This window comes from Ascidiella aspersa, chromosome 9, assembly GCF_963924565.1.
Source record: "Ascidiella aspersa chromosome 9, kaAscAspe10.2, whole genome shotgun sequence".
Lineage (NCBI taxonomy): Eukaryota > Metazoa > Chordata > Ascidiacea > Phlebobranchia > Ascidiidae > Ascidiella > Ascidiella aspersa.
In genome coordinates, this window is record NC_139455.1 from 4,335,468 (window position 1) to 4,363,240 (window position 27,773).

Genomic DNA, 27,773 nt, shown 5'->3' on the forward strand with positions numbered 1-27,773 from the left:
GTCTTTCCAAAAGTGATTCTTGAATCCAAAACGACTTAAGTCAAGCCAAGTTCGAACCATGAGAACTATTGCAGTCGGCGACCGAACCAAATGAAACAGGGACCCAATTTTGCGTTCAGACCACCCTCTCCCCGCGGCATATTTCCTTAATGAAGATAAACTGCAGTTGAAATGTTGTGGGATGCAATTCAAAACTAAATTTTGATGAAATTTTAAACTGTGCGAAAATTTTCACTACGGTTTTTATTACATAGTTATTCACATTTTCTTTGTTTAACGATAATCAAGTCGGTAACAATAAAGTTCGACAAAAAAATTATATCTGGCGGGCGATCGTAAATCCTAACAGTTATCCAACCCGGGATGGCCAGGCCTATAGTTATCCGGCTCTTGTTGAAAAATATTTGGTGAACCCTGCCTAACCCAAGATTTCGAAAGTCTTGCAAACTCATTTTTCTCTTGCGCATTGCAGGTTCGACAAGGTGATCGAGGAACGATCGTGGAACACCGGGAACGGCTCCCCCGACGCCGTGGCCTTCTCAGTGGACGGCGAGGGGGTGCATGTGATCGGGTTCGGGGTGTTTGGGGGTGGAAAACAGGAACACAAGTACGAACTGGAACTACTCGAGCAGGTGAGGACTGCAGTTCTTACATATCTATTATGTTCAGGCAGATTCTCTTACGAAAGACAATTCTGATTACTATACTCAGTGTGTATTGTTTTCGGGTAGCCACAAAGTCTTTCAAAATATGCTGTTGCTACCAGCCAGGCATAGCCTACTATATAGAAGTTATCCCGGTACCTATTTATTTCTTCCATCGTTTCGGCTACCTATGTAGAATGCCATTATCAGGAATGCAACAACACCTAGCCAAACACCATGCCTGGATAGTTTTGTTTCAAAAACATTCATCGACTTCGTTGGAAGCCTCTTTAAAAAGTTTTTAATAGTCTTTTAATTAATTTAACTATTTTCTTTGATTTTTTTGTAAAAATTTGTATGGAAACCCTGGTATAAAAGTCTTTTTTGAAATCGATAGGGTTTCAACAAGTCTTCGAATCAGTTGTTAGTCTTTAAAAGTCAATTGCCGCCTAATTTAAGTCAGCGCATCATTTTGCTGATCAAAGTATGTGATTTTAGAATAAACACTGACAAAAATATTTTTAGATAATGGTAGTGCTGAAAGATGGAAAACAAAGGCAGATACGTCTTGTTTTTAGTGTGATGCCCAAAATACGTCGTTTTTCATAAATTTTAATTTTCGCAACCCAAAGTGAACGCGACCCACTATTTGCGGACCCCTGCTGGAAACTATGTTCCACGTTCATTCCACAGGTTGTGTCGGGAGGGGCCAAGGCCGGTGCCCGTTGGGACACGGTCGACTTGGTCAAGAACTCCTTCTCATCGCATGATTGCGGACCTGACCACATCGCCCATATCAAGCTTTCCAAACCCGTACTGCTCAAGGTGAATCGCTTGAAAAGGGTTTTTTTAAATTGTTTTTTGGCATTTTTTACACAGCAACTCGGACTGTTTTCTATTTAAAATTTTATCAACTTTAAATGTGCATAAATTTGTTATTTCGCTATTCCTTTCTGGGTGAATATTTTTTTACTATTTTACTAATGAACGGCTTACGCCGTAGAGCTTGTAACACACACTTAACACTTTTTACATATCTTGAATTACACGTAACCTTTTTTAACGCTAGGATATAATCACATGACATATTTCGTTAAAATTTTATCTCTACACAGTATGACCCCCCAATTTGTTTTGCATACTTTTCTGTACAACAAATAGGTCATATTAGTTTTGATATGGACAAGAAAAAGTTGAAAACGTCATAATGCTGCCAATCCGGCCGCGAGATAACCCTAGTGACAAACTAAAAGTAATCCACACTTTAATTGGCAATTTATTGGGGTACAACATGAAAATATGACAAAACTGGGTCTACATTGTCTTAAAATAGCTCTACCTCAATTTTACTAGCCGTCAATACTAATCATTCTTTGTAAATGGCCGTATTTGTCTAATTCTAAATAAGGTAATTAAATGGCACTCAATAACGACAAATTGTAATAAAATCTTGACAAGCTTCGCACAACCGTGCTTCATCAGTTCCCGTTCAAACTTGTAAAACCACTGTTAAACTGTTTCCAAACCGCGTTTCTAAATAACGATCGCGCTTGCAGAAAAACAAGCTGTACGCGGTGTGCCTGCACAACTACGGCGAGCGAACATTCTGCGGTGAACAGGGACAAGCAAGTGCTAAGGGCGACGACGGAACGACCTTTTACTTCTCGCATTGCTCACAGTGCAGCAACGGAAGCAGCGTTACCAGGGGACAGTTCCCCATCATTCTCTATCAGAGGTATGCTGCTTTTTGTTGATTGGACCAGGTCACGGCCTTGATTGGCCACAATATATTACTACTAGTGACTTAATAACACTATCGTAAATATAAAAATTCTGCGAAAAAAAAACTATCACAAAATGACACCACCGCAAAATGACACTACCCCAAAATGACACTAACCCAAAATGACACTAACCCATAATGACACTAACCCATAATGACACTATCACAAAATGACACTATCACAAAATGACACTATCACAAAATGACACCATCACAAAATGACACCATCACAAAATGACACCATCACAAAATGACACCACCGCAATATGACACTATCACAAAATGACACCACCGCAAAATGACACCACCGCAAAATGCAACATTACACTACCGCGATATGACACTTCCGCAATATGACACTATCACACTTTTCAACTCCTCGTTTTAATTTTGTTTTTAATTTAACTTAAAATTGGTAAATTTCGTTCTGTGTCTGTCCTAGGATATCCAGTTTGGGTTACTTTACTTTACTTTTTTTGCCAATTTTCATTAGACGAAATCTCTTAATTTTCTGACACTTTATTTTCCACGTTTTCCACGCGAGAGTCTTAATTTCCACCTTATCCACCCAGGACCTGCCAGGATGACGAGTTGCCCTCATCGCCGAGCGACAAGTGGGTGGGAACTGCCACCACCCCCGCCAAAGCCACCCTGGCCTACCAGCGCCACGCCCTCAACATTATAGCTCTTGTCACCGAGTCGGCCGTCGACACTTTTTCCACCCTTACGTCGATAAACGACGCCACGGCGAGCAAAGGTGGGCAGAAGTTTCCGTAGTATATTAAAGTAAATCTGACACTGCAAATAAATAGTGTAACAAGTAGGTGAATATTGATATTATCGGATCGGGACCGATACCAATTTCAATATTTTACAAAAAAATAATTTTTCGTTGGGATACTCGTGTATATTCGATTTTTAATTTCTTTTAAAGGTAGATCTCTACGTTAATTGGAGAAGAAAGCTGTTATGCATGTAAATTCCGCATTAGATTGGCACCGATGCAACCCCAGTATCGGACAAGTACCGATCCTAAGTTATAGTATGTAGTATTACATTAAAAATATACACTAACAGTATCCTAACGAAAAAAGATTGCTCCTAAAACCTTGAAGTTATACCATTTCTCTTTTTATCGTCATCAGTTAATGTGACGGAAATCTATTCAAAACTGGCGTCATAACGAGTATATTACTCGCATTAAAATACCAAGTACAGGGCATCACTAAATAATGACGTCATAACAACTTTGTATATTGTATAACTCTTCCTAGATTCGGCATCCCCGCACGACCTAGCAACAGTTCTCGCACCCCCTGGGAGTGCGAACACTCCTGGGTAAGAAACCCTGGTTTAGATCAGTGGTTTTCAACCGCCGGTCCGCGTCAACTTTCCGATCGGTCCGCCAAATATAGTCCAATTTTGCAAGATGTTGAGGGCTTGTCTAGCAAGTTTAGAACTTCACCAGTTCCGTTATTTGCATAGAGTTACGGTTTACTTTGAACTTTATCATACGTCACGATGCTGCAAATGTTGTGCCCAACTGTTAAAAGTATGATCTACAACTCTTTTACGTGCCCAACTGTTAAAAGTATGATCTACAACTCTTTTACGTCTTAAAATTTACGACCAGTTGTATGTAAAAGCTAAGAAGACTTTTAGTCGCATACTTTTGTCGTAATAACATTTTGGGTTGATTTTGATTTTTGAAGGTCCACTGGTCCACCAAATTTCTTTTGAAATTTTGCCGGTCAGTAAGCTAAAAAGGTTGAGAACCACTGGTCTAGAGACTCTAGAGATGTATAGTGACAAGACCGAAACCTAAAACTTGTGTAAAATAATATAATTCTTCCATACAACTCTTCACAGACAACGAGAAGAGCCCTGCAAAGAAGACGGATCCGCAAACCTCGGATGACGATCTTCTGGATGGTGACGACTTTGACTCCCGAGATCTGGTGGAGGAAATTGGAGGATGCGCGGATTCGATCCTCTCCTCCGAGATGGTGTCCTACCTCCTCCTGCAGCTCTACTCCGATATCGGTTAGAAGGGACTTTTTTGTATGGGGGACTTAAAATCTCCCTCTTTAAGTGTTTTATTTTTCTGTTGACTATGGATTTTAGGGGAATTTTTTACTGTATTGTGACTTTTGTTGTAAGTTTTACGATTCTGTTAAATCCCGAAGTTTTTAATTTTTTCTGCCTGAAACAGAACACGGGCAACCAAAGATTACACTTTAATTATTCGTATTTTGTATGCTTTTTTTTGTTTTTTGAGAGAAGATTGATATTAAAAGTCAAGGTGACGTAATATAAGTTATGTAACTAACTTTTTGAAACTCTTTTTTTTATTTTATTAAATACTTACAATTAAAACAATGCCTGACCGCAGCTCTATAGTGTACATTGATTCAGAATAAAATGATTTCTCTTTCAATTCAAGTCGGGCTCAGTCTTTTTTAAATTAAGATGACAAACCAAAAAATAAGAAAATATAAAAAGAGAATAGTTACATGTCATATTTACCTCTTGAAAAAAACCCAATTTACTGAAAACCATACGCTCACTTATACGACCTTTCATTTCAGGTGTTCTGGTCTGTCGCAACGCGCACTGCGCCGTCGAAGTCATGGACCTGGTACGTGACCTTTTGACCCCTCTGCTCGACATGCAGCGGTGCGCCGCCAAGCGGCTACCCCCTCGACCTTTGACCCCGGCACCGGCCAGCTACACCGTCACGGTTGAGAGCACGCACCCCTACAAGCTGGCAACAGTTTGCGGTTACAAGGTAAGTTTTTACTTTCAACGTTGTGGGTGCTTTCGCGTGTTTTGGGGTAGAAGCTGGGGATGTCCGATATAGAGATCGACCGATATCACCTTTTTGGACCGATACCCGATTTTTTACAATTTGGTCAACCGATACTTGATATCGATACCGATTTTTTTGAATACCTGAGAAATGTTCAAAATTTAGATCAACTGAAAATATAATCCAAATAATGTTTAATTTGTAAACCTTTGTTAACTATTGTTTTGCATGTTAACTTGGCGTGGTGCTAAAACCTATTTTTTATTAAAAAATGGGTAATTTGTTCGTTGTACAGAAAAAAATAATATGATATTTTCGTACAAAAGTATCGGCCTACATTTACCGATATCGACATATCGTTAGAAGCCAAATATAAACTGATATATTGGTCTATCTCTAGACTCCGATACTTGACATTTTATTCCGATACCGATATTCATAATAATATATCGGCTACTTTCCTTAAGTAAGTCTTTAACATTTTGCAATCAATGTATTTTCGCTGAAACATATGTTTTGAAACAACCTAAACCACATTTCTTGATTTGGAAGTAACTTCAGTTTAGTGTAAGCGCAGTTTGTCACGTTAAGAAGCAATTTGCAAATAAAAAAAGTACTTTTTATAAACTTTCAGCTGAAATCAGTTTGCCTAATCAAGATTGTTTTGCCTAACGATATGAGTATGCCGTAATAGTTGGTCAGTATTACTTCGCCTGGGCTGAACACTGTAGTGTACCCATTTTCATTCTATTGGTCAGTTAACGCAATCGTTGCACAAATTCACGTGGAACTCGTCGAATGGTGTGTTTTTAGTAAAGTGTAATGCCCCCTGCCCTTTCTTGCACGATATTTCCCTATTAGACCAATTGGTTTTGTAAGCCTTTCTAAAAGCTCCCGGTATGAGTATGCCCTTATAGTTGGCCAGAACTACAGCCAAGGTACCCATTTAAATTCTATTGGTCAGTAAGCGCAATCTGTGCACAAATTGTCGTTGAACTCGTCAAAGGTTGCGATTTTAGTAACGGATGCTGCTCTTATTCCCCAAATACCAGTATGTGCCACTGTCACCCTTTAAGACTGACTTGGGACTTGTGTGCTTTCACTTTCACGGCAGGCGTCTTTCCCGAGCTCGGTGAAGTGGATGGTGCTTGAGTTCTCGCCAAAGTGTCAAACCTCGCAGAAGGAAGATTTCCTCCAACTCTACCTTGTCGATCCCAGCAAGGAAAAGTCCGACAAGCAGCAAAAAGTGAGTCGTTAAATCCGGGATTTCTTACTCTGTATCGATACCCGATGTCAACAAACAAAATAGACGGTTACAAACAAGAAATGGCTTGTGTAAAAGTCGTTGTTAATGTTGACCGTGTACATTTTGAGAACCGTATGTTTCTGCAAACGTCTTTGAATATTCTTACAATTTATTTAATGTCCAGCTCAAAAAAATATATATTTGGAAAGTGCTGTTAAAAACAATTGACAAGATATATGTGATTGCTTTGACCTTGGCATTTGTACTGCTTGTTTCCAAATTATTGTATTCAACAAACGTCTTTTAATTTTGAATCTTTGAAAAGGTTACAAATTTCTTAAAAAAAATTCGAACGAAATTGAATGGAAATCCTGTTGCCTTTTTTTTAACACTAAGCAAGCCTTTTCTGCATTCCCCTGTCATGTCGTTTATTCTTTCACATTTCCGTCCAGGCGCAAGTAAGCGATTTTCCACCACTGGATTCTTCCTACCCGATATTGCAGAGGATGTCTCAGGATCAGAACTGGCCGCAAAGTGCAATACTGCTGCCAGGTACGCTACTTACCTACTCTCATTATCGCCATTAAATCTATCGGTACGTGTTCTTATTAATGCAGAAATTAAACCTAGTTGCGAAAATTTAGAAATTTCGCTCAAGCTTTCTTTAATTTTCAATTTTGGAATAGCTAACCGTGGAAAGTGCTTGCTTTGGGTCCATTTAGTAATTAAAATGAGGATGTCTATTGTCTAGTCGAAATTATAAGCAGTTCTCCAATCTGACTTTAGCTTTTTTTTCCCGAATTATCTCTTCGTAGGATTTCCTACTTTCGTTGCTTAAGGTTTGTTTAACGTATGTCACATTTGTTTAATCGTAATCACACACTGTCACCATTTTTCTAATTATATCACGTGAACTTGTTTTTTAGACTACTTCTGGTCTTCCCATATATTAAAAGGTTGAATTTTCCTAATTCTATCAAATTAACGCATTCCATTGTGATCGACATACAGGTCACGAGATCATATTCTCCCTGGAAACAGCTTCGGACTATGCTAACAACAAGGACCTTAAACCTGCAATGTACTACGGATTTAAGTGCCTTGTAACAGGTAAGTGTTTTAATCACAAAACGTTGTGACTCGGTGAAATATTTAGTGATGTACGGCACTTACAAGTTGTCTAGATATATAAGTTTGTAGGACCCTATTGTCCTATTTATCTCAACACAAAACTTAGCCACGTCGAGTTGTGTTACCCAATACCCATATCAGAGTAAGACATCAGTATATCTTTCGGCAACTTGATTAGCCCAAATAAATAGCCCTACGTTCTTAACACTATAACATGTATTTTAAACAATATACTATGTTATATTATCTTAACAGTTTTATAGTGCCTATAGCTTAGTGCAGCGTGGTCCAACTTCTTTTCATCGCGGGCCAAAAACAATTTTTTTTTTATCTTGCGGGCCAATGTTTTTAAATGGCGATTCTAGGCTTATTGCTGACAAATTATACATAGCCCATGGCAGTGGTGGTTCTTAACCTTTTTTCAGCTGCGCTCCATTTTAAAAATTTTCATAGGCCTTTCGTCCCCCTACGAAAAGCAATTCGGCATTTTCAGTTAAATATCACTAAGACAACTTGAACATTGATTGATGAAATAATAATAATATTATTACTATTTTTGTTACAACTTGAACATAGTGAAGTTTGTCGTCGGTCGCGCGAAGCGCGAAAAAAATTAAGTTAAATTGGTTGAATTGACGCTAAACTGTAAATTCAGGAGGGTTTTCACATTGGGCACACAACAAATTGCTCGTGCTCAACACATTTATAGATTCGCGCAAAAAAGTGTCCCCTGTTTGCAAGCCTGTTGTCATATATAAAATATGGATTAAAAATAGTTTGAACGGGAGATGACCTTTATCGTTTATCTATAAGTTAGAAAAAAAATGTAATTAAATAGGGCCGTCATACATTCGATGATATGAAAACATGCAATGGCAGTCATTTGGGCTAAAACATCGTCAAGAAAAGTAGAAAAACAAGATTCGCGCGAAGCTCGAAAATTTTTTGCAGGTTCAATGTTGAACATCGTAAAAAAACGAGTTTGTAGCCTACAGCGTTGTAGGAGTGGTGTAAAACCCAAACGAAACCATTAAAATCATTGCAAAAAAATTAAATATTAACCTGGAGCTCGCGCCCCCTAAGAATGACTTGGCGCCTCCCTATAGGGGGCGCCCCCACCAGGTTAAGAACCGCTGGCCTATGGCATAAATACTAACTTTGAAATCTACACCTTTGAGCTACGGTAGTTATAAAATCACAAACGATCATTTGCGAAGTTTTTTTGTCCATTGCAATAACAAAGAAACAAAAATTAAGTACTATTGCTAGATTGCAGCAAAGCTGACGACCAGTTCGCGGGCCAAAAAAGCGAAACTCGCGGGTCTAAGTTGGCCCGCGGGCCTGCAGTTGGACCACACTGGCTTAGTGTATAGGTGCATGTTGTTGTCGTTCACGTATCTTACCCAGGCAATTACTGACAAACTTTTCCACCGCTATTCACAGGTTACGAAGACATGCCGAACACGGACGCTAGCGAGAAGTTGGTCAACAAACTTATCAATATCTCGGGAATGTGCGCCGTCAATCTCATGACGGTACACGGTCAGCTATGGGAAGGTACGTGCGTCAATAAAAATAGTTGAACCGCTTCTTTGCTCTCCTGTTACCCAAGCTCTTTTTCTTTGTGTTATTCTCTTGAATGGACCACTCTTCCTACAACGAAACTCTCTATAATATCTTTAAAAAACATGAAAATCATTACTTAGGCATTTCTCCAACTAAAATAATCTTGGTTAAAAATTTGTACTCCTTAAAAAATCCGCAACCGCTTTCAAAATATCGCCATAATATATTTTCCGAAGTCTAAGAATCCTTTTTTTGGGCATTTCTCCCACAAAAAATTTCTCTTTGGTAAAATGCTGTCCCCGTTCAAAAATATGATAGTTAGTTGTTAAAATACTAACAAAATCTCTTAAAAATACGCACGAAACCCGCAACCTCATATTTCTCCACCTCAGAGGACCCGGACTCCATCAGCTCCTCCACCCAACATTCCTCCAGCTCCCCGATAGACAAGGTGGAGCATCTTAAGATGATAGAGAGCAGTGCTTCAGTAACCATCCGCCAGCACGCATCCCTCTTCCTACCCGGACTCCACCTGGATCACTTCCCCGGAGCATCGGAGGCTCTTGCTGGGAGTCTTCCGGTGAACGACTGCTCCCGTGAGAAGAAGTTCCTCCTCGATTTTGTGGCAGCTGCTCCGGACACAAGTGGAGGGAGATTAGCAAGGTGCGGATTTAGGAAGGTTTTTGGCGCTGGTCGCATTTTCGTCCGGGGTTTATATCAGTGTTGTAATGGCTTAAGTCAATGACTTGACTTGAGTCTTTTGGTCAAAATGACTTGACTTGACTTAAATCTTTTGAGCAAATGACTTGACTTAAGTATTTTGCGCAAATTATCTGACACGAGCGGTGGACGATTAGCAAGGTGAGGGTTTCGGAAAAAAAGTATTTTAGCGCTGGTCGCATTTTCGTCCGTGTGTTTTAAATTATAAATTAAATCATATAAATTAGTGCAAATTCATTACACGTTGTTTTTTTTTATCGTTCCACCTTGCCATACAATATTGGAAGATTTTATATCCAGTAGTATTGTAATGACTTAAGTCAATGACATGACTTAAGTCATTGCTTTTAAATGACTTGACGTAGTTTCGTAAAGCATCCAAATAACTTAAACATCGATCTTGCGCCTGACTTCTCCAGCGATCTGCGGATATCGTGGTCAATAAACCGTAATTTAGCTTGATTTATTTTATAATCAGTGTTCTAATGACTTAAGTCAAGTCACTATTTTAAAATGACTTGACTTAAAGAACTTAAAATTTTTTGAATGATAAGTTAGATCCCCTCCAATGTGTATAGCTGCTTGTACTAACAGAATCTCTGAGCCTGTGTAGCTCAGTTGGTAGAGCGACGGTCCCGCTTTGACCGGAGGTGGTTAGTTCGAACCTCACTGCGGGTTAGTTGTTTTTCTAGCCTGCCTTACTTGAATCATTAATCGACAGATTCAGTTAATCTACGAAGGCTTTCAGTGTACTAATGATACATAAGCCGTAAACGTTAGTCAAAAAGCAGCTTCATAAGGGCTTGATTCAAGTCAGTGGTTCTCAACCTTTTTTCTTTCGTGGCCCAATAAATTTTTGTGAATGGACAAACTGTATAATGTTTAGAACAAAATATAGCGGATCATATAACAATAAATTTACGTTTTCTTTACATTCCTACTTAATTCCCCCTAAGCCATTATTCCTGTAAAATTAGGTATAGTGACACAAATGAAACTAATTCTTCAATAAATCTAGCTTTTTTTAAAGTGGCCCATCTAAAACGTTTCCATGGCCCACCAGTGAGCCATGGCTCACTGATTGAGAACCGCTGATCTAAGTTGTTAAACACATGTGTGTGTGTATTCTTCACCAAATCAACGGATTTTTTGCGTTTCACGCGATTAGCCTAACTTCTGTTGCATTTTTACACACCAGCTCGGTAACGAATACCACGCTAAGCCCCCTTCCAAAGTTAAAATCTTTTATCGGCCCCTGGTTGTGGTCTAGAGTAAGTTTTATTAACGGAATCGAAGCCAAATGGTGCTTTCAATGCCAAAGGTTGCCGACCCGTGTCCCAACTCTTTCTTCCCCCACAGATGGTTGCAGCCGGACTCTTACGTTGACCCCAAGCACTGTCTTCTCCAGCTCAACACGCAGACGCTCTTCCACACACTTCCGACCTCTGTTACCATAGTGACGCGCGACCAGTACGGCAGCCCGGTGCACGTTCCCACCCTCAAGGTGGAACTCTCAGCCAAGCCACAACCCGCTTCCCGATATCTCCCACCCTACGCAGTTGACAGCTACGGTAGGGTTGAAAATTTTGTTATGGGAACAAGTGACTTCTAGGCGTTTTAGCCATGGTATGGGTCGTTGACCTCAGGTAAACTACTGAGGATGGGGTCATTGACCTCTGGTAAACTATTAAGGGTGGGGTCGTTGAACTTAGGTAACCTTTGGCACAAAGTAATCTATTTGTTTGTTAACCCACTGATAACCAAGCTGCAGGCTAAATAAAATCTTAATGAGTGCCTTTAAGCTTTATGGATCTAAAATGAGAATATTTATAGTTTATATCTAATTTGTGAATTGCTTGTGTGCTGCAATTGTAGTTTTAATCTAATTCGGATTTTACTAAAATTGCTTCTTCAGAATTAACTTTCGAAACAGAGCATTTTTGAATTAACAGATTTTTACAGTCGGAAAAGCATGGGCTATGATAAAACGTACAAAAAAGGGCACAGGGATTTGCCATTCATATTCTGCTGGCCATAAATTGATTTAATCTAAATTTGAATTTGAAATATTAAACGTAGTCAAATCTCCGTTTGAATTCTAGTTTTCAAGAACTGTTTATAATTGTAATCTAATTTATAAAACTCAAATGATCAAATTCTAATCGAATTTGTAAAAAAACGAATTACTCCAATTTCCATTCCCATCTAATTTTGAAAGGCTAAAATAATTTTAACCAAAACAATATCAAAGTTATGTTGAAAATGAATAAAGAGTTATTCGAAACGTTCAAATCATACCTACTTCTGTATGGGCTTTGATATTCTTATTACGTCTTACTACAACCTCCAACCATTATGCTCTAATATCAAAGCGTTTTTCGATGCGCACAAAATCTTTATAAAGGTACGTTTTACGATCAGACGCCTCGCCCACTGACCCGGCGCCGTCGTTCGAAGTGCAGTACGAGCCTTTTTTAATCTAATTTATTAAGCTCAAATGATCAAATTCTAAATCTAATCTAATTTGTAAAAAAATGAATTACTCTAATTTCAATTTCCATCTAATTTTAAATGGTTAAAATAAATATACTTGCTCAAACCAACCCTGTAGTGTTCAAGGCGTACCTTCAACCACCGCCTAAACTCGGCCATATTTTACGTTCAGACGCCTCGCCCACTGATCCGGCGCCGTCGTTTGAAGTGCAGTACGAGCCTTCAAAGCACCGGGACTCACGCTACCATTCAATTACCGTGATGCGAGCCTACAAGAAGTTCTCCTTCGAGGAATTGCGACTGGCGTATCCCGTCAAACGCATGCTGAAGACTGAAAACGTGCTTGTGGCTAGCGCAGGCAACGGTGGGTAGTGGTTGCGACTTCTAGAAGTTGTAGGGTACACTGTACAGTGCGCACGCATCTGTAATGTAGCTGGACAATGAATTATAAAGCCAAAAAGGTCGAGTAGATCGACATCATCTTTTTAAGACGTTATGTTCCAAGCTCGTATGTGACATTAACTAATAATAATAAAAGTTCGTATCGCAACGTCTTAATCAAGATGATGTCGATCTACTCGACCTTTTTGGGTTTGCAATTCATTATCAAGCTTAATAGTTCTAGTATTCTAATTCAATGAATTAAAGCAAAATGCGGCCAATTCTTACTCTAATCTAATTTGTGAATTGTCTGTGTGCTCTAATTTGAATCCTAATAAACGAACTTTGAAGTAATGAATTTTTTAGTCTGTCAGTCAAAATAAAGAATTTGAATTAAAATGTACTTAATTTTGCGGGCTAAAAAGCATATTTTGTGCTAAAACGCATATAAATTGGGACACACATATTAACCATGCCTTTACATTTCGCAATATGTGATTTAAATTAATTTAATTGTTAAATATAATTATAGTTCAAATTCTAGTTCAAATTCGTTTTTTTAAGAATTTGTTAATTCTAATTCTAATCTAATTTTAAAAAGCTAAAATAAATCTTGTTGTCCAAGTCTAGATGTGACCGGCGATTAAAACGCATTGATAATCTCGCCTCGGGTATATTGCAGTGTGGTAATGACTGAAGTCAAAGACTTTGACTTTGCAAAAATAACCAAAGTCTCAGTGAAAAATAATCCAAGTCCAAATGCCATAAATGACTGGACTAAGTGATTTTGGAAAAATGACTTCGGTTAAAATACAGTATGGCAAAGACAAAAATTTTTTTGGCACTTCATACGTCCAAACAAGTGAAGAAGTTTTTTTCCAAGAAGTTAAAATAAAATGCTAGATTGCTGCTCCAGTCAAATAGTTTGCACGCCTGTTGAAGAAAACGATTAAAACAAGACTGCAAGTAAATTATTTAATTTTTCTGTATTTATCAAAACAACAAATATGATGCAAAAAAAATTGTTTTGTTTTCAATCCATAAAACAAGCAAACAATGAAAATAGGCAATCGAAAAAACATTAGGCGGTGTAAACCAAAACCGGCGCTGGTCTAGAATCTTACCAAGTTCAAATAACGTTTAAATCAACGCAAATTAGTTGCGTTTGATTTCTAGTGGGAAATACCGATGTTAAATTTTTATCGGACGATACTGCCATGGTATCGGTTTTTTCGATTCAATATTATCGGACATTCCTCAAAACCCCCTGAAATAAATATTTCATGATTTAAACCAGTGTTCCGCAACTAATGGTCGCGACCCTATATTGGGCCACATTGGTTGGGAGTGGTTTATTGAGATTGGTTGGTCTCCAAAGTTTGAGAAAATTGTTGCAGGAATACGGGCATTGTGCATATTAATAAATTATTAAATTTATTCTCCCAGTTTGCAATTATAACTTTGACGAATGGTTTCGTTACTGTACCTAAAACATGAAAATATGGTAGGATTCTAGACCAGCGAAAAAACGCACCTACATTCCTACAACCCAAGAAAACAAAACAAATATCAAAAAACATTATTTTTCTAAGGAATCTACCGAGCCACGTGGATTCCGTCATGCTCCACCGCCTACGTTCTTCAAGTGACCTTGGACCAGCAGCTGAAAGGTCCCCGCCAGCTGGTCGAGGTGGCCGAGGCCCCAGCGGGGTCCACCGAGCGCCCCCTGGCCACCCCGGGCCCCCGACAGCCCCACGGCGCCGCCAGTCGTCTGCTGAAGTTTGCCACCAAGAACAGTCGTGGTCTGCGCGTGCGAAGCAATCCTACGCTACAGAGTCCCCAGGTACTTTCCCGGCGGTGTTCCCCATCTAGTGCTATCCCGCCTTCCTTTTGTTATGGCAGTAGTGCTTAAAATTGTTTTTAACTCGGGCCCTGAAATGTGGATTTTGCGATTTCGTGACCACCGGTTGAAATGATTTTTAAAGCTAGCGTCCTAAATTAAAATCATAAAACGAGTAGACATAACATTGACTTACTTATTCAAAGTCGTAAGTTTTGAAAAACCGTATGTTGGAGTCTTTTAATGGTCTTTGGATATATTTTATGCCCAGATTGAGTAAATTGATTTAAAAGTTTCTTTTTCAATTATATTAATAAAATCGTATATTCAAATAAAACAAGCGCTCGAAGTTGTTTTTTTAACCCAGGCCCCTGAAATGTGGAATTTGGGTTCCGTGGAATACATTTTTTTAGACCTGACGTAATAAGTTGACATCATAAAACAAGTCAACATAAGAAACCTGGTGTTTTCGATTTTCGTTTTAAACTCAAAATAATGATCGGTTTGAAGAAAATTTTAAAAAAAGAATTACTTTATGCTTAACATCTTCAATTTTACTCAAACATGCTATGTACTGACATGCTAATTATTAATTTAAACCAAACTTTATAGTAGAACGAATATCATAGCCAATACAGAAGAATAGTAGCATATTTTGAAAATCAGAAAGAACTATTGGAAAACGTTTTAAAAATGCTACCTTTAATAATAAATGTGTAGTGGTAAAACACAATCTAATTCTGGCATTTTTTCATCTGAAGATATTACATTGCTTCTGGGAAAGTTTAAAACCCAAACCATAAATCACCAATATCAACGCCATAAATTGGCAATTTGGCGTCCATAACTGTAATAAACCCGGCAAGTGCACTATCTCGGCGAAAGAGCGCTTAAGCAATGTTTTTTCCATTTCGTTAAACTTGTTTATTTTGTTTACTGCCAAGGTCGGCCTGCTTGAATTCGAGGACATCGTTGAATATGTAGAGGACACGACTAACTCGGATGGCAATTGGGTCAAGCTGAGCGCGGTAAGTTGTTTTCTTTCTTTAGTAACGATTAACGCATGTGCAATTCTTCTTGATAGATCTGATTCAAAAATTGAGAAACTTTTCATACAGTGTACCACAAAATATTAGAGTGTCTTTAAAGTGATTTGCGCATTGAAAAGTATTTTAAAACGTTTTCCAAAAGCGTTCGAATTTATTTTAAATGAAGTCTTGAATGTGTCTAAATGTTTTTATAAATTTGTGTGCCCTGCACTTCGTCGCTTGTATTTTGTTGAGTAGCTGTTTTTTTTTCGGGTTTTGCTGAAGCCAGTTTTCACCATTTTTGCTGAATATTTGACTAGTAAGCGAGATGTTTTTATGCTCGACATCATTAACTTCTAAGCTAAGCTTCTCTTATATGCATACGATACATTTTACATTTGGTTTTCACACCGACAGTTTGTTAAATAAAATTCCGATTGAAATATTACAAGCTTTTTCGCAGGCTATAGTAACTGTAAAAATTGGCTTTTTGATAAACTATTCCACACGAATGGTTGCCAATGGATTTATGCACGTATGTGTTTTTATTTAGATCAGAAAAGTTGCTTGCCGCCCCTTTTCGTCAATTCACAGTAGATTTCGCTCATGAAACGTAAATACAAATAAGTACGCATAAGGCAACAGTGGAACAAATTGCAATAGTAGAACGTGTGTAGCAGGGATATTCGGTACTCGTCCGAAACTCTGGTGATATCATAACAAATTAATTTGGGAATGTCAGAAGTTCTTTATCAGCTTAACTGAGCGTTTTTTTCGTTAAAAGGCATTTTAATACAAACTACTAAGTTAACAGTAAAGGTATTTCAGTTCAACAGCGCTAAAGCATTTTTGCATAAAACCTGGAACATATTGCATTTACACGATTCAATCTAGGTATACATGGTATTGAAGCGGAATGGCAGTAGTGTTTGCCCAAAATATCGGGCGTCGTTATCGGAATTAAATACCATCAAGTAGCCAGCATGCCAGACTTCGCATTCGTTGTTCATAAACAAAAAGCGTCAAATCTCAAATGACCAGCGAACGTGCCAAACAATGGGCGATGCGGACAAAGATATGTTCTTTGACAGTGTTAGTGAAGCGTCAGTGTAACAGGGAAGCTTTGGTGACTGAATTCACTTCGCTGAAATTCTTTAGAGCTCACAAGCAATTTAGAACTTATCTTAGATTTAGAATTAGTCGCATTTTGCTCCAATTCATTGATTTATACAACTGAATTTTTTTAGTTGTCCAAGTCTGTACATAACGCAGTCGGTGACCAAACCAAATCAAAACACTTATCGGTTAGGAAACACTGGTCTATGGCGGGCGCATGTCGGACGTAGGAGCTTGGATTATACGATCTTCGGACGTAAGGTGAACGGTGAACGCGCGTATACGCGTGATACGGATGCGTGTTCCTCCCCGCTCACGAATCAACGTCACTTCCGTTGCGACGGATCCGTCGGCTTCCGTTTCGTACACGCGATCGACTGTAGTTTGTCTGAAAACGAACGGTTTTGTTGATCTAGCTCTGTTTAATCTAGCTCCCTAGCAGTGTTTGTTCAGACAAAGGAAATATTAGCGGTTGGAAGGTTCAAATTAACCGGTTTATCGCCCTGAACTCGAATTATATCTACTAGCTCAAGGTTTTGTCAACAGTGGCACTCGCCCCCCTAAGAGGGGCACGGAGCGGTCATTACGCGGGTTGGGGGGGGACGAGCATAGCTCTTTAACTAGGTATTAAAAATACCTTGGCGAAGTCATAAGCTTTGTAATCACCAAAATGACTGATTTGTAAAGTTTTTAGAAAGCGCAGTAAGTGCAGTAAGTGTATTCGTTGATTTCGTTTAATGACTTTATTTTTTTATTAACGCGAAAAGGAAAACACGTTAAACACAATGACAGGTATTTGTGGGCCAAGAGGGTTGAGGTCCTTTCAAATGGCACTTAGCATAAAAGGTTGAGAACCACCGGACTAGTTTTTTTCAATTCATAGGTTGCCGAATCTTCGCGGTTATATTATGATTTTCCGAACGCCTAATATTTTGGTAGCAACAAAAAGGTTGTCAATAACTGATATAATGATCCATTTATAAAACGTTGTGCTGCCATTAGCAATATCTATGCACGTTTACTTGTTTCCAAACAAAGTAACAAAAAATATCAACAAACAATGGTGGAAACCATTACTTGTACAACTGCATATACTTACTGCGCTCTCAATGCCAGTTGGGCCAGGCTTAACGGTCTAGGATCGTTGTTTTGACCTAAATCTTGCGATGTGACATCATCAACATACCAGGGTCCGTTTCTCTGCAGCAGGAATGCGCAACTGCGAAAAAGCAAAAAAAAAATCTGTGACTTTTTAAAACGGACACGTCTTGCAATTTCTCAAATTGTAATTCCATTTTGTAGGGCTGTATAAAAGTCTTGGATCTTTTGGTACTCTTCCGATATTAGAGTGGTATTGGTGTCGATCGTTTACACAAAAAAATTCAGGAGCATTTTAGCCTTGTTTTATGATCCAACATACAGTTTTCTACAGAACTTACCAACGCAAAAGTCACATTAACCTTGTGAACATTACTATTGCAAATTGACAATTATAGCTTATTGGCTATATTATTACGTCATTAATATCGGATCGAACGGTCGTAACAAAAATTTCGATTAACGGTATCGCATTAAAATACCAATTATCACACATCCTTTTTTCCTACTCATATCCTTAACTAATCGTCGCCCGCCAACCATTGCTCTTACCGTGGATACCAATTTGCGTGTTCTGCCCATGGCTCGTCGTTCATATCTCGGTTCTGAAGTACGCCGTTGCAATACCAGCACTTCGTCCTGTCTCCTTCACCTAAATGTGGACCAGGTTGTTTAGAGAAGTATTTTGATTTGGCGTGGACCAGAGCAGGCATGGAATTGTTAGAAGTGACGTCATAAAACCAGTAATCGTTAGAAACATATTTTGGTCAAACAAATGTAATACTGAAATGAAGTCTCAATACATTTAAGGATAATGGCACCAAAGCGTTTATTTTCAATTAAACACATTTTACACATTCATATTTCTAATAACACATCACGATTTCAATTAGGCCTTCAAGATCCCCCAAAAGTAGTCAACATACCCCCAGGGGTCCATCGACCCCACTTTAAGAACCCCCTGCCGTATTAAGAACCCCTGCCGTATATAGTGCACTTACTCAGATAGGAAAAAACCGCTTGTGCGAATTGCCACGGCGTTGCTCTTTTTCTTTATGAAGTCCCAATACATTTAAAAAGGGCGCCAAAGCGTTTATTTTCAATTAAACTCTTACACGTTCTATATTTCTAATTCTACACCACGATTTCAATTGGGCCTTTATGACCCCCAAAAATTAGCCAACGTACCCCCAAGGGGTTCAACAACCCCTGCCGTATACGTAGTGCACTTACCCAGATAGTAGAAACCAGCTTGTGCTAATTGGCGCGGCGTCGCTCGCATTCTTTGTGCCGGCCAATTACTGACGCTGCCTTGAAAGGTCTGCAAGCGAGCCTCTACACTTCGCATATGCTGGTTTGCTGCGTTTAGACGCGAAGACGTGTGCAGTTGTTGCCCAGATGTACTGGGAATGCTGTTGCTTTGCCTTGCTTGTTCAGATGTACTCTGTCCCGTTTCTATTGACCTTGCAATCCCAGGTGATGAACCAGGCGCTTAAATTAAATAATAAAGTCGTTTTTGATGCGCGCCCGGTGATTTCGGCTTTACAGAAAAATTAGCCGACCTAATAAGGATTTTAAAGCAGATACATCGTTTGGCTTAACAAACATTTCAAAGCATTTTGCATTTCTACTATAGAAGGAAAATGTTTTAAAACTTTTTCAATAACAATCATTAATAAAAAACTCGGTTCGATTTGTTTTCAACGCTTGTAGCGCTCGCATTGAGATAATTCGGAGTCTTAAGCGTCTGTGTTAGAACATGTGTTAAAAATTTTACGCTTTAAGACGAGTTACAACTGGATTCAGGTGAACAGCGAAAGCGCGGACTAATCATGCTTGCTAATATTCAGGAACAGCATTATTCACCAATAAAGCAAACATGCATAATAAATACATTTACTAAACCGAGAAAAAAGCCTTTCCCAACGTAATTTTACATCTTCTTCTTCTTTCGTGTTGCTTAGATATCTTGGCAGTGGCTTGTGAGCCACTGCGTTGTAGAGGGTTTTGCGGCCAAGATTGCTGCCCAACCACCGGGACAGGAAAACTTTGGACATTCTTCCATGATGTGGTTTGCCGTTTGTATGGCTCCGTACTCACATAGTGGGGAAGAGGCAAGGCCCCATTGAAACATAGAGGAAGTCTGAGCTTGGCAAAGTTTGTGCCATGTGATGTTTTGCCTTCTTGTACAGCAACCAACGTGCTTTTCGGAAATCGCCGTCTTACAGTTTTTTTTTTCGGAAATCAACGTCTTACAGGTTTGATTGGGGTGGGTTTTAATGAACCGGCCATTGATGTTATTGAAACTCTGTGCTGTGACCGAGGGAACCGACTGGTGACGTGTCGTTCAGGATGGACTTGTCCAGAAGGCACTCTAGCAAAGGCAAGGTGCGGGTTGCTTCCAGTGTCCCGAGGTAAAACTGTCGTGGTATTTTGGGTCATACAAGAGCGACAGGTTGTTAGCTGATGCCCAGTTGGAAAGGGTTTCTTCATCGCGACTGGTCTGTTACCCCCACTCCGTGTGGTGACAATTAAAGTCACCTATACATACAGGCAAGGGGCAGGGAGTATGATCAGCGAATTTAATTTTATTAAAGTGTCAACGTTTCGACCACCTTTTCGGGCAATCAGGGCTATTCACGAAAACATATGTATACATACTAAACTAGAAAAAAAAATGAAGAAAACAGTATATTTACATATCGCAATGTTATCTACGTCATTTCCGTTGTCAAGGCGGCAGTCACGGGAGTGCCATTTAGCCAAATAGGGGTCGTCTGATGATTCCCAATTTTCAGCAGTTCTTCCGCAACTGAAACGGGATTCAAATGTTGGAACTAAATAAATAGTTTTATGTTTTTCAGCAAACAGAAAGTAAACCCCCGAAAAATTGAAATTTGTCAAAAAATTAAACTTTTCACATATTGTCTATAGGGTTGTTAAATACAATCAATTTCGCTATATTTTTACATTTATTTTCAGTGTATCTCGCCAAAACACAAGTAAACAAAATGCTGTTAATAAAATTTCTAGAAACTCAAATATATTTCGGTAAGGCCAAGATTTGACTTTTACCTGAAGCACTTTACTCTATCACTAAAGCCGGTGTAGTAGAAGCCATGACGGGCTAGAACACACGGATTTACTGGACTCGTCTCGGGAAATTTTGCAAATGTTGTGAGACGGTATACCTCTCTTCTAGTGTCGCCTGAAATAGAATTCAATTAAAAGCAGGTTTTCATAATCATTGGCTGCAAAACGTTTTATTTGCAATTAATTTACCACTGCGTCCATACGAGTAAAAAAAATTTTATTCAAATCTTTTATGCAATGTTTTATCGCACATGTAGCCTGTAACATTTTTGCCCTAATGTAACTTACAAGCATTGTATTCTAAATCTATTTTAACTGTACAAGCATCGAAAAGATAATTATTCCGGTTACAAATTGTTTGCGAAAAACTCAACAAGATTAATTCGGAAGTTCAAACAATGCTGTCTGCTTCTGTATTGGCTTCCTTAATTTCATTTGTAGATCTTTTGTTTCGGTGGCAACGTAATATATTGACCCCACTAAGCTGAACCTGAATGCCAATGTTAATATCTAACTAATCGTATTCGAAAATAAATCTAACAATTGATGCAGTGGAGTGTAGACTAACACAAAAAATTACTGAACGTTAACGCTATGAGATTCGCCACCAACCTTTCTAAGGTATTTTTTTACCAACCTGCGTTTCCTTGCCCTGTTTCCATAGCTTGGCTCTTTTTTCAATTATTTTGCTTAAATTTTTATTGAAAACAAATCAAATTGCAAACAAATGAAGTGTTTCGGTATTTGAGTCGAGTAGCTCGTTCGTTGAACTAACGCGCTTTTATAGCCCGGCCGTGAATTTCGGTTTTCGCCTTTTTCCCTAGACGGACCTAACATGACGCATTTCGTGCCTTACACCGTTGGACTAGCGTCGTGAATCTCACACGAACTGGGCTGTCTGTAACGCGTTGCCGTGTTTTTTATCAAACACCCAAGTCGCATCGACCAAGGCACATCGACAAAAGCAGCTTCAAATGAATAGCGGGTCATCGTGAATAGAGTCAGGCGGATCCCTTAACACCGTGTCTCTTCGTACTACCCATTTGATCAGCCGAGAGCAATATTACTGTTACACCAATGTTCCGGACAGAACCACGAAGGGTATAAAAAATGTCTATAACAACTTCATTTAAAAAAAGACTAGTTACGCAGAATCATTCGAATTTAATTTTTAAGCAGAGATGATGTATTTTGCGTAACTATAGTATTCTGCTTTTTTTAAACAAAGTTGATTTAGATTTTTTTATAACCTTTGTGGCTCTGTTGGGTCTCACAAGACTTAAATCCAAATATAAGCAATAAAAATACTAATAATAATTTTTTTTATTAACTTACAGCAATGCTTTTGCCTTATTCAGGCCAGCATCGCCAAGTACTGCAAGCAGGAACAGACACCAGAGGCGTGGTGCATCTCCTACCACAAGCACAACGGTCGTACTTTCCTAGTTCCTGTCGAGGACAAGTCAAAGTGTGCTGACGAAATCGACCGGAGAACCGAACCCGAGCAAGGCAGTCACACTTTCGTGAGTAGAATACAGCCGTCTTGTAAACTAGTTACTTTGAAATGACTTAAGTCTCAGTCATGTGTGAAATGACTTGAATTCAATTCTTTTCGAAAAATAACAAGTCGGGTCCCAGTCAAGTCATCACTAGTACAAAGTTCATGTGTATAATATGATGTGTGTAAGTTAATTTGTCTACAATTAAAAGCATAGACGCCCAGTTTTCATAGTGGGCTTTTTAGCCTAAAAGCGAGTCTTTTTAACATTAAATAGAAACACGATGTTTACATAAACCAGCAGTTTAAAGACAACATTTTATTTTGTTTTCTGAAGCATACTCACTTGCAGCAAACTACAACGTATTTTCCACCATTGGCAAAAGCGTATGTTTATTTAGGATAGCCTCGCACTTTAGCCTCGGAGTCAATAAAATGACAAAAGAGTAAATGTTTACAAACTGCACGAACAGTGGAACAGTGGAACGGGTGATGCCTAACCAATATGGTTTTTGCCTTTTTCTCTACATCACCCTTTGTCATGATCGTGATGCGGAACAATTACAGTTGCCTTTTTTCTCAACGTTTCCTCGCGTCACACTTCTGCGGAAATCGTTTTTGATGTAGGGGTATGAAATTTCATAACTAATTCCTTTGTGTTAACATAGGAACTAAATCCTTTGTGGTAGCATAGGAACTTTTTTTTTTTTTTTTTTTTGACGTACATGGTTCCGCGTCGGCGCTTAGCGAAGCGTTCAATTTGCCTTTTTTGTGTTGTGCTATATATCTAGTGCTGTGTTGCGCTGATATTCGATCTACGCGTCTCGCAATAAAGCATCAACCGCTTCACTATGATAATTTAAAACTTTGAGGCTTTGAGAGTCAACGCATCAACATTGGACTGACATAAAAAATAGGTTCACTGCAGAAGCTTACTTGTTATTAACACGGAACTTATAACCTTATGCCAATTCTGTTTAGTTTACATTGTCTACAAAAGAATTGGTGCTCGTAAAGATGCACTGCGTTCATTATTTTGAAATAAATAAAAACAATTATACCGTTTAAAGATTCCAAACGGTTTAAGAAGCAGAAATCCAGTTGGGTTATTGGTCAGTGTGTAAGTGTTTTGGGTCCTAACAAAATATTTGTATGTTAATTATATTTTTGTTTATTTGCCAGCCAATCATAGCATTTAATACAGCGTAATTAACCTGATTTTTTTTTTAAATTCACACTGTCGATTTAACTTGTTAATTTGCCCTCCATTGCCAGTTCTGGCTCAAAACCAGTGTTGTAAACAAGTCATTTTGAAATAACTTAAGTTTAAGTAGAGTATGTTCAAAAAATAGCAAGTCAAGTCCCAGTCAAGTCTGTTTTAGAGCAAGTCATCACCAAGTCAAACCACTAATGTAATAATAACACCATAAAGCATTAAAATTGGTAAAATCGTCCGATTATGAGCAATAATTCAACTAAAAAATAACATAACAACAACATGTAGCAATCCAATGGTTTTACGTGCAAAGCTTGAGATAATTAGCTCAATTTTACAATAAAATGTTCTATGAAAACACTTTTGTCTAACAGACTTAAATCAAGTGAAGTAATTTTACCAAAACGACTTAAGTCAATTCAAGTGATTTTAAAACCATACAACACTTAACTCTTTTAACAGAAAGGGGTCAATAGATGTTTGAAGCTTGTCAGCGCGAACTTTTTTGAAGAACCACGATAAGTTTTTTTTTAATAGAACATATCACAACAAACCTGCAGTCCGAAAGTGTTTCAGCTGCACTATAGAAATATTATCAAATGTTTTGTCGGTTTGCAAGGTCCTAAAAAACACCTACATTTTCTATAATATAATTGTGTCCGTTACAGGAGAAGCCTTCCACCTCAACTCTAAACCCGCCACAACCCGGAACTTCGAAATTCACAAAAGCGCCGAGTCCATTCGCCAACATCAGCATCATCAGCACCACCAGTAGTAGCAGTACCGGTCCAAGCCTGTCGCAATCTGGTCCCAACTCATCGGGGGCTTTTTCCAGCCCCTTTGCGGTCAAACCATCCATCCGAGACAAGGTTGATTGGGTAGAGAAGGTGCCCGGCCTCTATTGCCTGGCCAAATGCGGTGCTTCAGGCCACAACATTCGCTACAAGCCGAGTGTGAAGGCGGCGCCTGTTGGTGAGTTTTTCACTGTGTAAATCGGGGATCGGCAACTTATGGCTCGCCATTACAAATTATCCGGCTCGCCACCTCTTTTACAAAGCTAGGCATAATAAAGTATTTATGCGACTACGCGATTACGCGATTACGCTTCGCTACGGTGACACCTTTGTCGTAATTCAGCCGTTCATAAAGAAATTTGACCCAAGTTTATTCGAGCTCCAAAGCATATTGTGCTTGCGGGTCTAATCCCAAACTGGTGCCGGCGCCTTACACTGGTATGTTTGCGTTTCGACAAAATCCTTTTAGCCTAAAGGCGTCGTTAACGTCGTCAACCTACGATCGCGAGCCAGACCCGGCCCGCCTGGTGTAAAGTATTGAACGACTTTGAAGAGAAATGATATTTGGCAACATTGCGCAACGCCCCGGTTGTGCGCGCTGCGCTGAACAAACTGTTTACGACCGTGTCTTTTCCCCTTATAAAGGATTAATATAAACCTTAAAACTTTTGTACTTTAATTAGGTACGAATTTCGTAAGTCGGATACTTTTAAAAAGAAAATGCAACGTTTTTTATCAAAAAATAATAGTAGGATGTATTTCAACGTCAGGTTGACGCCTGTAGGGTAGGCAACAACGTTCGCTACAAGCCGAGTGTAAAGGCAACCAACAGGCAGCGATCGGTATAAAAACCAGGGGAATCACCTAGCGGTGCTGACTGTGTTTTCTCCAAAACCACCGCTGTCTTCTGATTGGTCCCCCTGGACTCACGTGCCATCCACAAGCGACCCAAACACAATAGGCTTCTCTACATGAGTCAAAAAAGGGAACTAGCGCGCTTGTATATATATACATATTAGGCTATAATACGTATATGGACATTGGGCACATTAGGTAATGGGTGGTGTAAATTATTTGCAGAAAAGAATTAACAATTATCGTTTACACACAATTTAACCATTTGAATTAGGTTTATTGAAAATAGTACTGCATACAGAGTATCCTAACAGATGTGATTATAAAAATAGACATATCGCTACATATTAATGATGAATATAAACAAAATCTGATGATTGGTGCCTATGAGTTCACGATTAACATGGATTAGACTTCGCTGGTTTTTCGCCATTTTGTAGTTGACGTGCATAATGCGCTTCATGTAGATCAATTCGTTTTCCCTCGCTTTTGTAGGCTTTCGCGCGCTTTCTGACACGGGTCAACTAACACGCTCATGTAGAGAGGCTTAATGTAATCTTTATTGAGCTGTATCATTTACGGCCGTGCTTTTTCCCAGGTTGTATTGACATTTTAAAACTCCTTTACTTAGCTTGGGTGCAACTTTCGTAAATCGAATACTTAAAAAAAAAATGAATTTTCTTTTCAAAAGAAAATTCAACCTTTTCATAAAAATAATAGTAGGATGTATTTTTGATGGAAACCAAACATTAACATCAGGTTTCTGCCCGTGGACCACGCCCGGCCCTTTTGTAAACAAATAAAAGCCTGTGCTTTACTTAAGTTGAAACTTTAAGGTGTAACGTTTTTTATGGACGCGTGAAATAGTAGTAATTCCTCTTGACCGAATATTTTGTCGACAAGGTCGAGTGGACAACATTGACACAGTTGAAACTCGAAAGTCTATGTCAATAGACAGAGCCACGGCCTGAGAGTCTGCGCTCGCCTGTTTGCGAGTGAAATTCGCTTCGGACGAAAATTGATAGACACCCACACGTCTGACCGGCGAGTACTAAAGTTGAAGCTAAAATTGATCAATCTGACCTTCTGGACTCGCTAACGCAGTGGTGGGCAACTTTTTCTAGGCACGGGCCAAACCAAACTCTAAAACGTCTCTGCGGGCCATTAAATATTAACTCTGTAGACTGCAAGCATCTTATTCTAACCGAAACGACAGTTACTCAGGAATAAACTGGGTTTTTTGCAATTTACACTCGATGGAGACACTATAGATTTTAAAAAATATATGATAAATGGCCTCGCGCCCAGTTTGTAAAGTAGGTCGCTGGCAGGATAATTTGCGTTGGGGGCCGGATTTGGCCCGCGGGCTGTAGGTTGCCCAACTCTGACCTAACGACATAGTCATGCCCAAATCTCACAGGCTAAAAAAGTGCCACGCATTCAATACTGCGCTAAACAACGGCCATACGAGAAACTGTGTAAATCGAGACATATGAGAACTGTAAAACAGAAAAGGTCATATGAGAACCGTGAAACAGAAGCCTGCCGTTTTGGATCCCTTAGAGATTCACTCTTTTGTCACCAGCATATCTGTAGGAATGTCCGATACTTGCTATTTTTTCCAATAACGATACCCGATATTTAAAAAAAAGTGCCGCTGATCTTAACCGATTTTGATTTGTTTGACGTCATTACTGTGCCCCCAAATTATGACGTGCAAACGCAATGGTCTCTGATTTTAGAAAAAAAAAACCTTAGCGCTTGACATTTAGTTACACTTTGATAATTAACTTACTGTACTAAATAAATACCAATATGAAGCGTTGGGTTACATCGCAAATCGTGGCTGAAATTCTGAAATTTATTTGGCATATGATCATCACCAATAACATCCTAACGATATCGGTTATCGTTTCCGATCCGATCCGACAATATCGGACATCCCCAGTTATTTTTGTTGTTTCTGTATTCCCAGGCAAGCTTTCGCCCGGCGCGACCTTTACAGCGATCAAGGTCACGAGGAACAAGCACGGAATTTGGCTCCTGCTTCATCACAATGACGTCACCAAGTAAGTTGGCTCTGACGTCACCAAGTAACTTCTCTATCGAGCATCGAATAATTCATTCTTCCTGTCGCATAACACCTTACCTAAAAATCGTTAGAAATCTAGGCTTTACAACTTTCCCAAATATTTAATTATACGTATTTTCCAAAGACTTTTCAATATGTAAATAAATTCAACACGTTGAATGTCTTCGAGTTCATTTATATATTGAAAAGTCTTTGGAAAAAACGAAGTGTTATAATAGTCTTTAAATTTATTTCATGTTTAGCTTAAGTCATATGTTTAAAAAGTGTCAGTAAAAAAACAATTAATTAACTAGTTTTTACTGTTTTTACCGAGACATTTGTACTTTTTTGTTTTGGAATTTATTTAAACAAAAACTTTAAGCGATCAAAT

The 27,773-nt window shown here is 38.9% G+C and overlaps 2 protein-coding genes across 2 annotated transcripts in view; one reads left to right on the top strand and one right to left on the bottom strand.

Annotated features, from left to right (window-relative positions):
* LOC146131971 (E3 ubiquitin-protein ligase MYCBP2-like) overlaps positions 1–27,773 on the top strand; it is a 124,731-nt gene that overhangs the window by 35,418 nt on the left and 61,540 nt on the right. The window contains 18 exon segments of the mRNA XM_083397167.1: positions 473–632; positions 1,338–1,469; positions 2,201–2,379; positions 3,000–3,184; positions 4,297–4,470; positions 5,016–5,215; positions 6,351–6,482; positions 6,935–7,034; positions 7,494–7,592; positions 9,057–9,170; positions 9,572–9,842; positions 11,259–11,470; positions 12,565–12,756; positions 14,366–14,616; positions 15,558–15,641; positions 22,307–22,471; positions 24,337–24,634; positions 27,287–27,380. Of these exon segments, the coding sequence (XP_083253293.1) occupies positions 473–632; positions 1,338–1,469; positions 2,201–2,379; positions 3,000–3,184; positions 4,297–4,470; positions 5,016–5,215; positions 6,351–6,482; positions 6,935–7,034; positions 7,494–7,592; positions 9,057–9,170; positions 9,572–9,842; positions 11,259–11,470; positions 12,565–12,756; positions 14,366–14,616; positions 15,558–15,641; positions 22,307–22,471; positions 24,337–24,634; positions 27,287–27,380 (3,042 nt within the window).
* LOC146131972 (E3 ubiquitin-protein ligase XIAP-like) lies at positions 16,962–21,695 on the bottom strand. The gene is made up of 7 exons (XM_083397000.1): positions 21,586–21,695; positions 20,931–21,063; positions 20,555–20,667; positions 19,089–19,346; positions 18,408–18,507; positions 17,857–17,976; positions 16,962–17,145 (listed from the first exon to the last, which is right to left on the bottom strand). The coding sequence occupies exons 1-7, from the start codon at positions 21,608–21,610 to the stop codon at positions 16,962–16,964; spliced, it is 933 nt and encodes a 310-aa protein (XP_083253126.1). The 5' UTR covers positions 21,611–21,695.

Excerpts from the sequence above, each read along its gene's own strand:
- LOC146131972 (XM_083397000.1), bottom strand. The coding sequence starts at position 21,610 with ATGGAAACAGGGCAAGGAAACGCAG. Across the intron at positions 21,064-21,585 it reads AACAGGGCAAGGAAACGCAG|GCGACACTAGAAGAGAGGTA; the intron begins GTTGGTAAAAAA and ends ATTCTATTTCAG. Across the intron at positions 17,146-17,856 it reads CAACTGGCATTGAGAGCGCA|ACAAACTACAGTCGATCGCG; the intron begins GTAAGTATATGC and ends GTTCGTTTTCAG.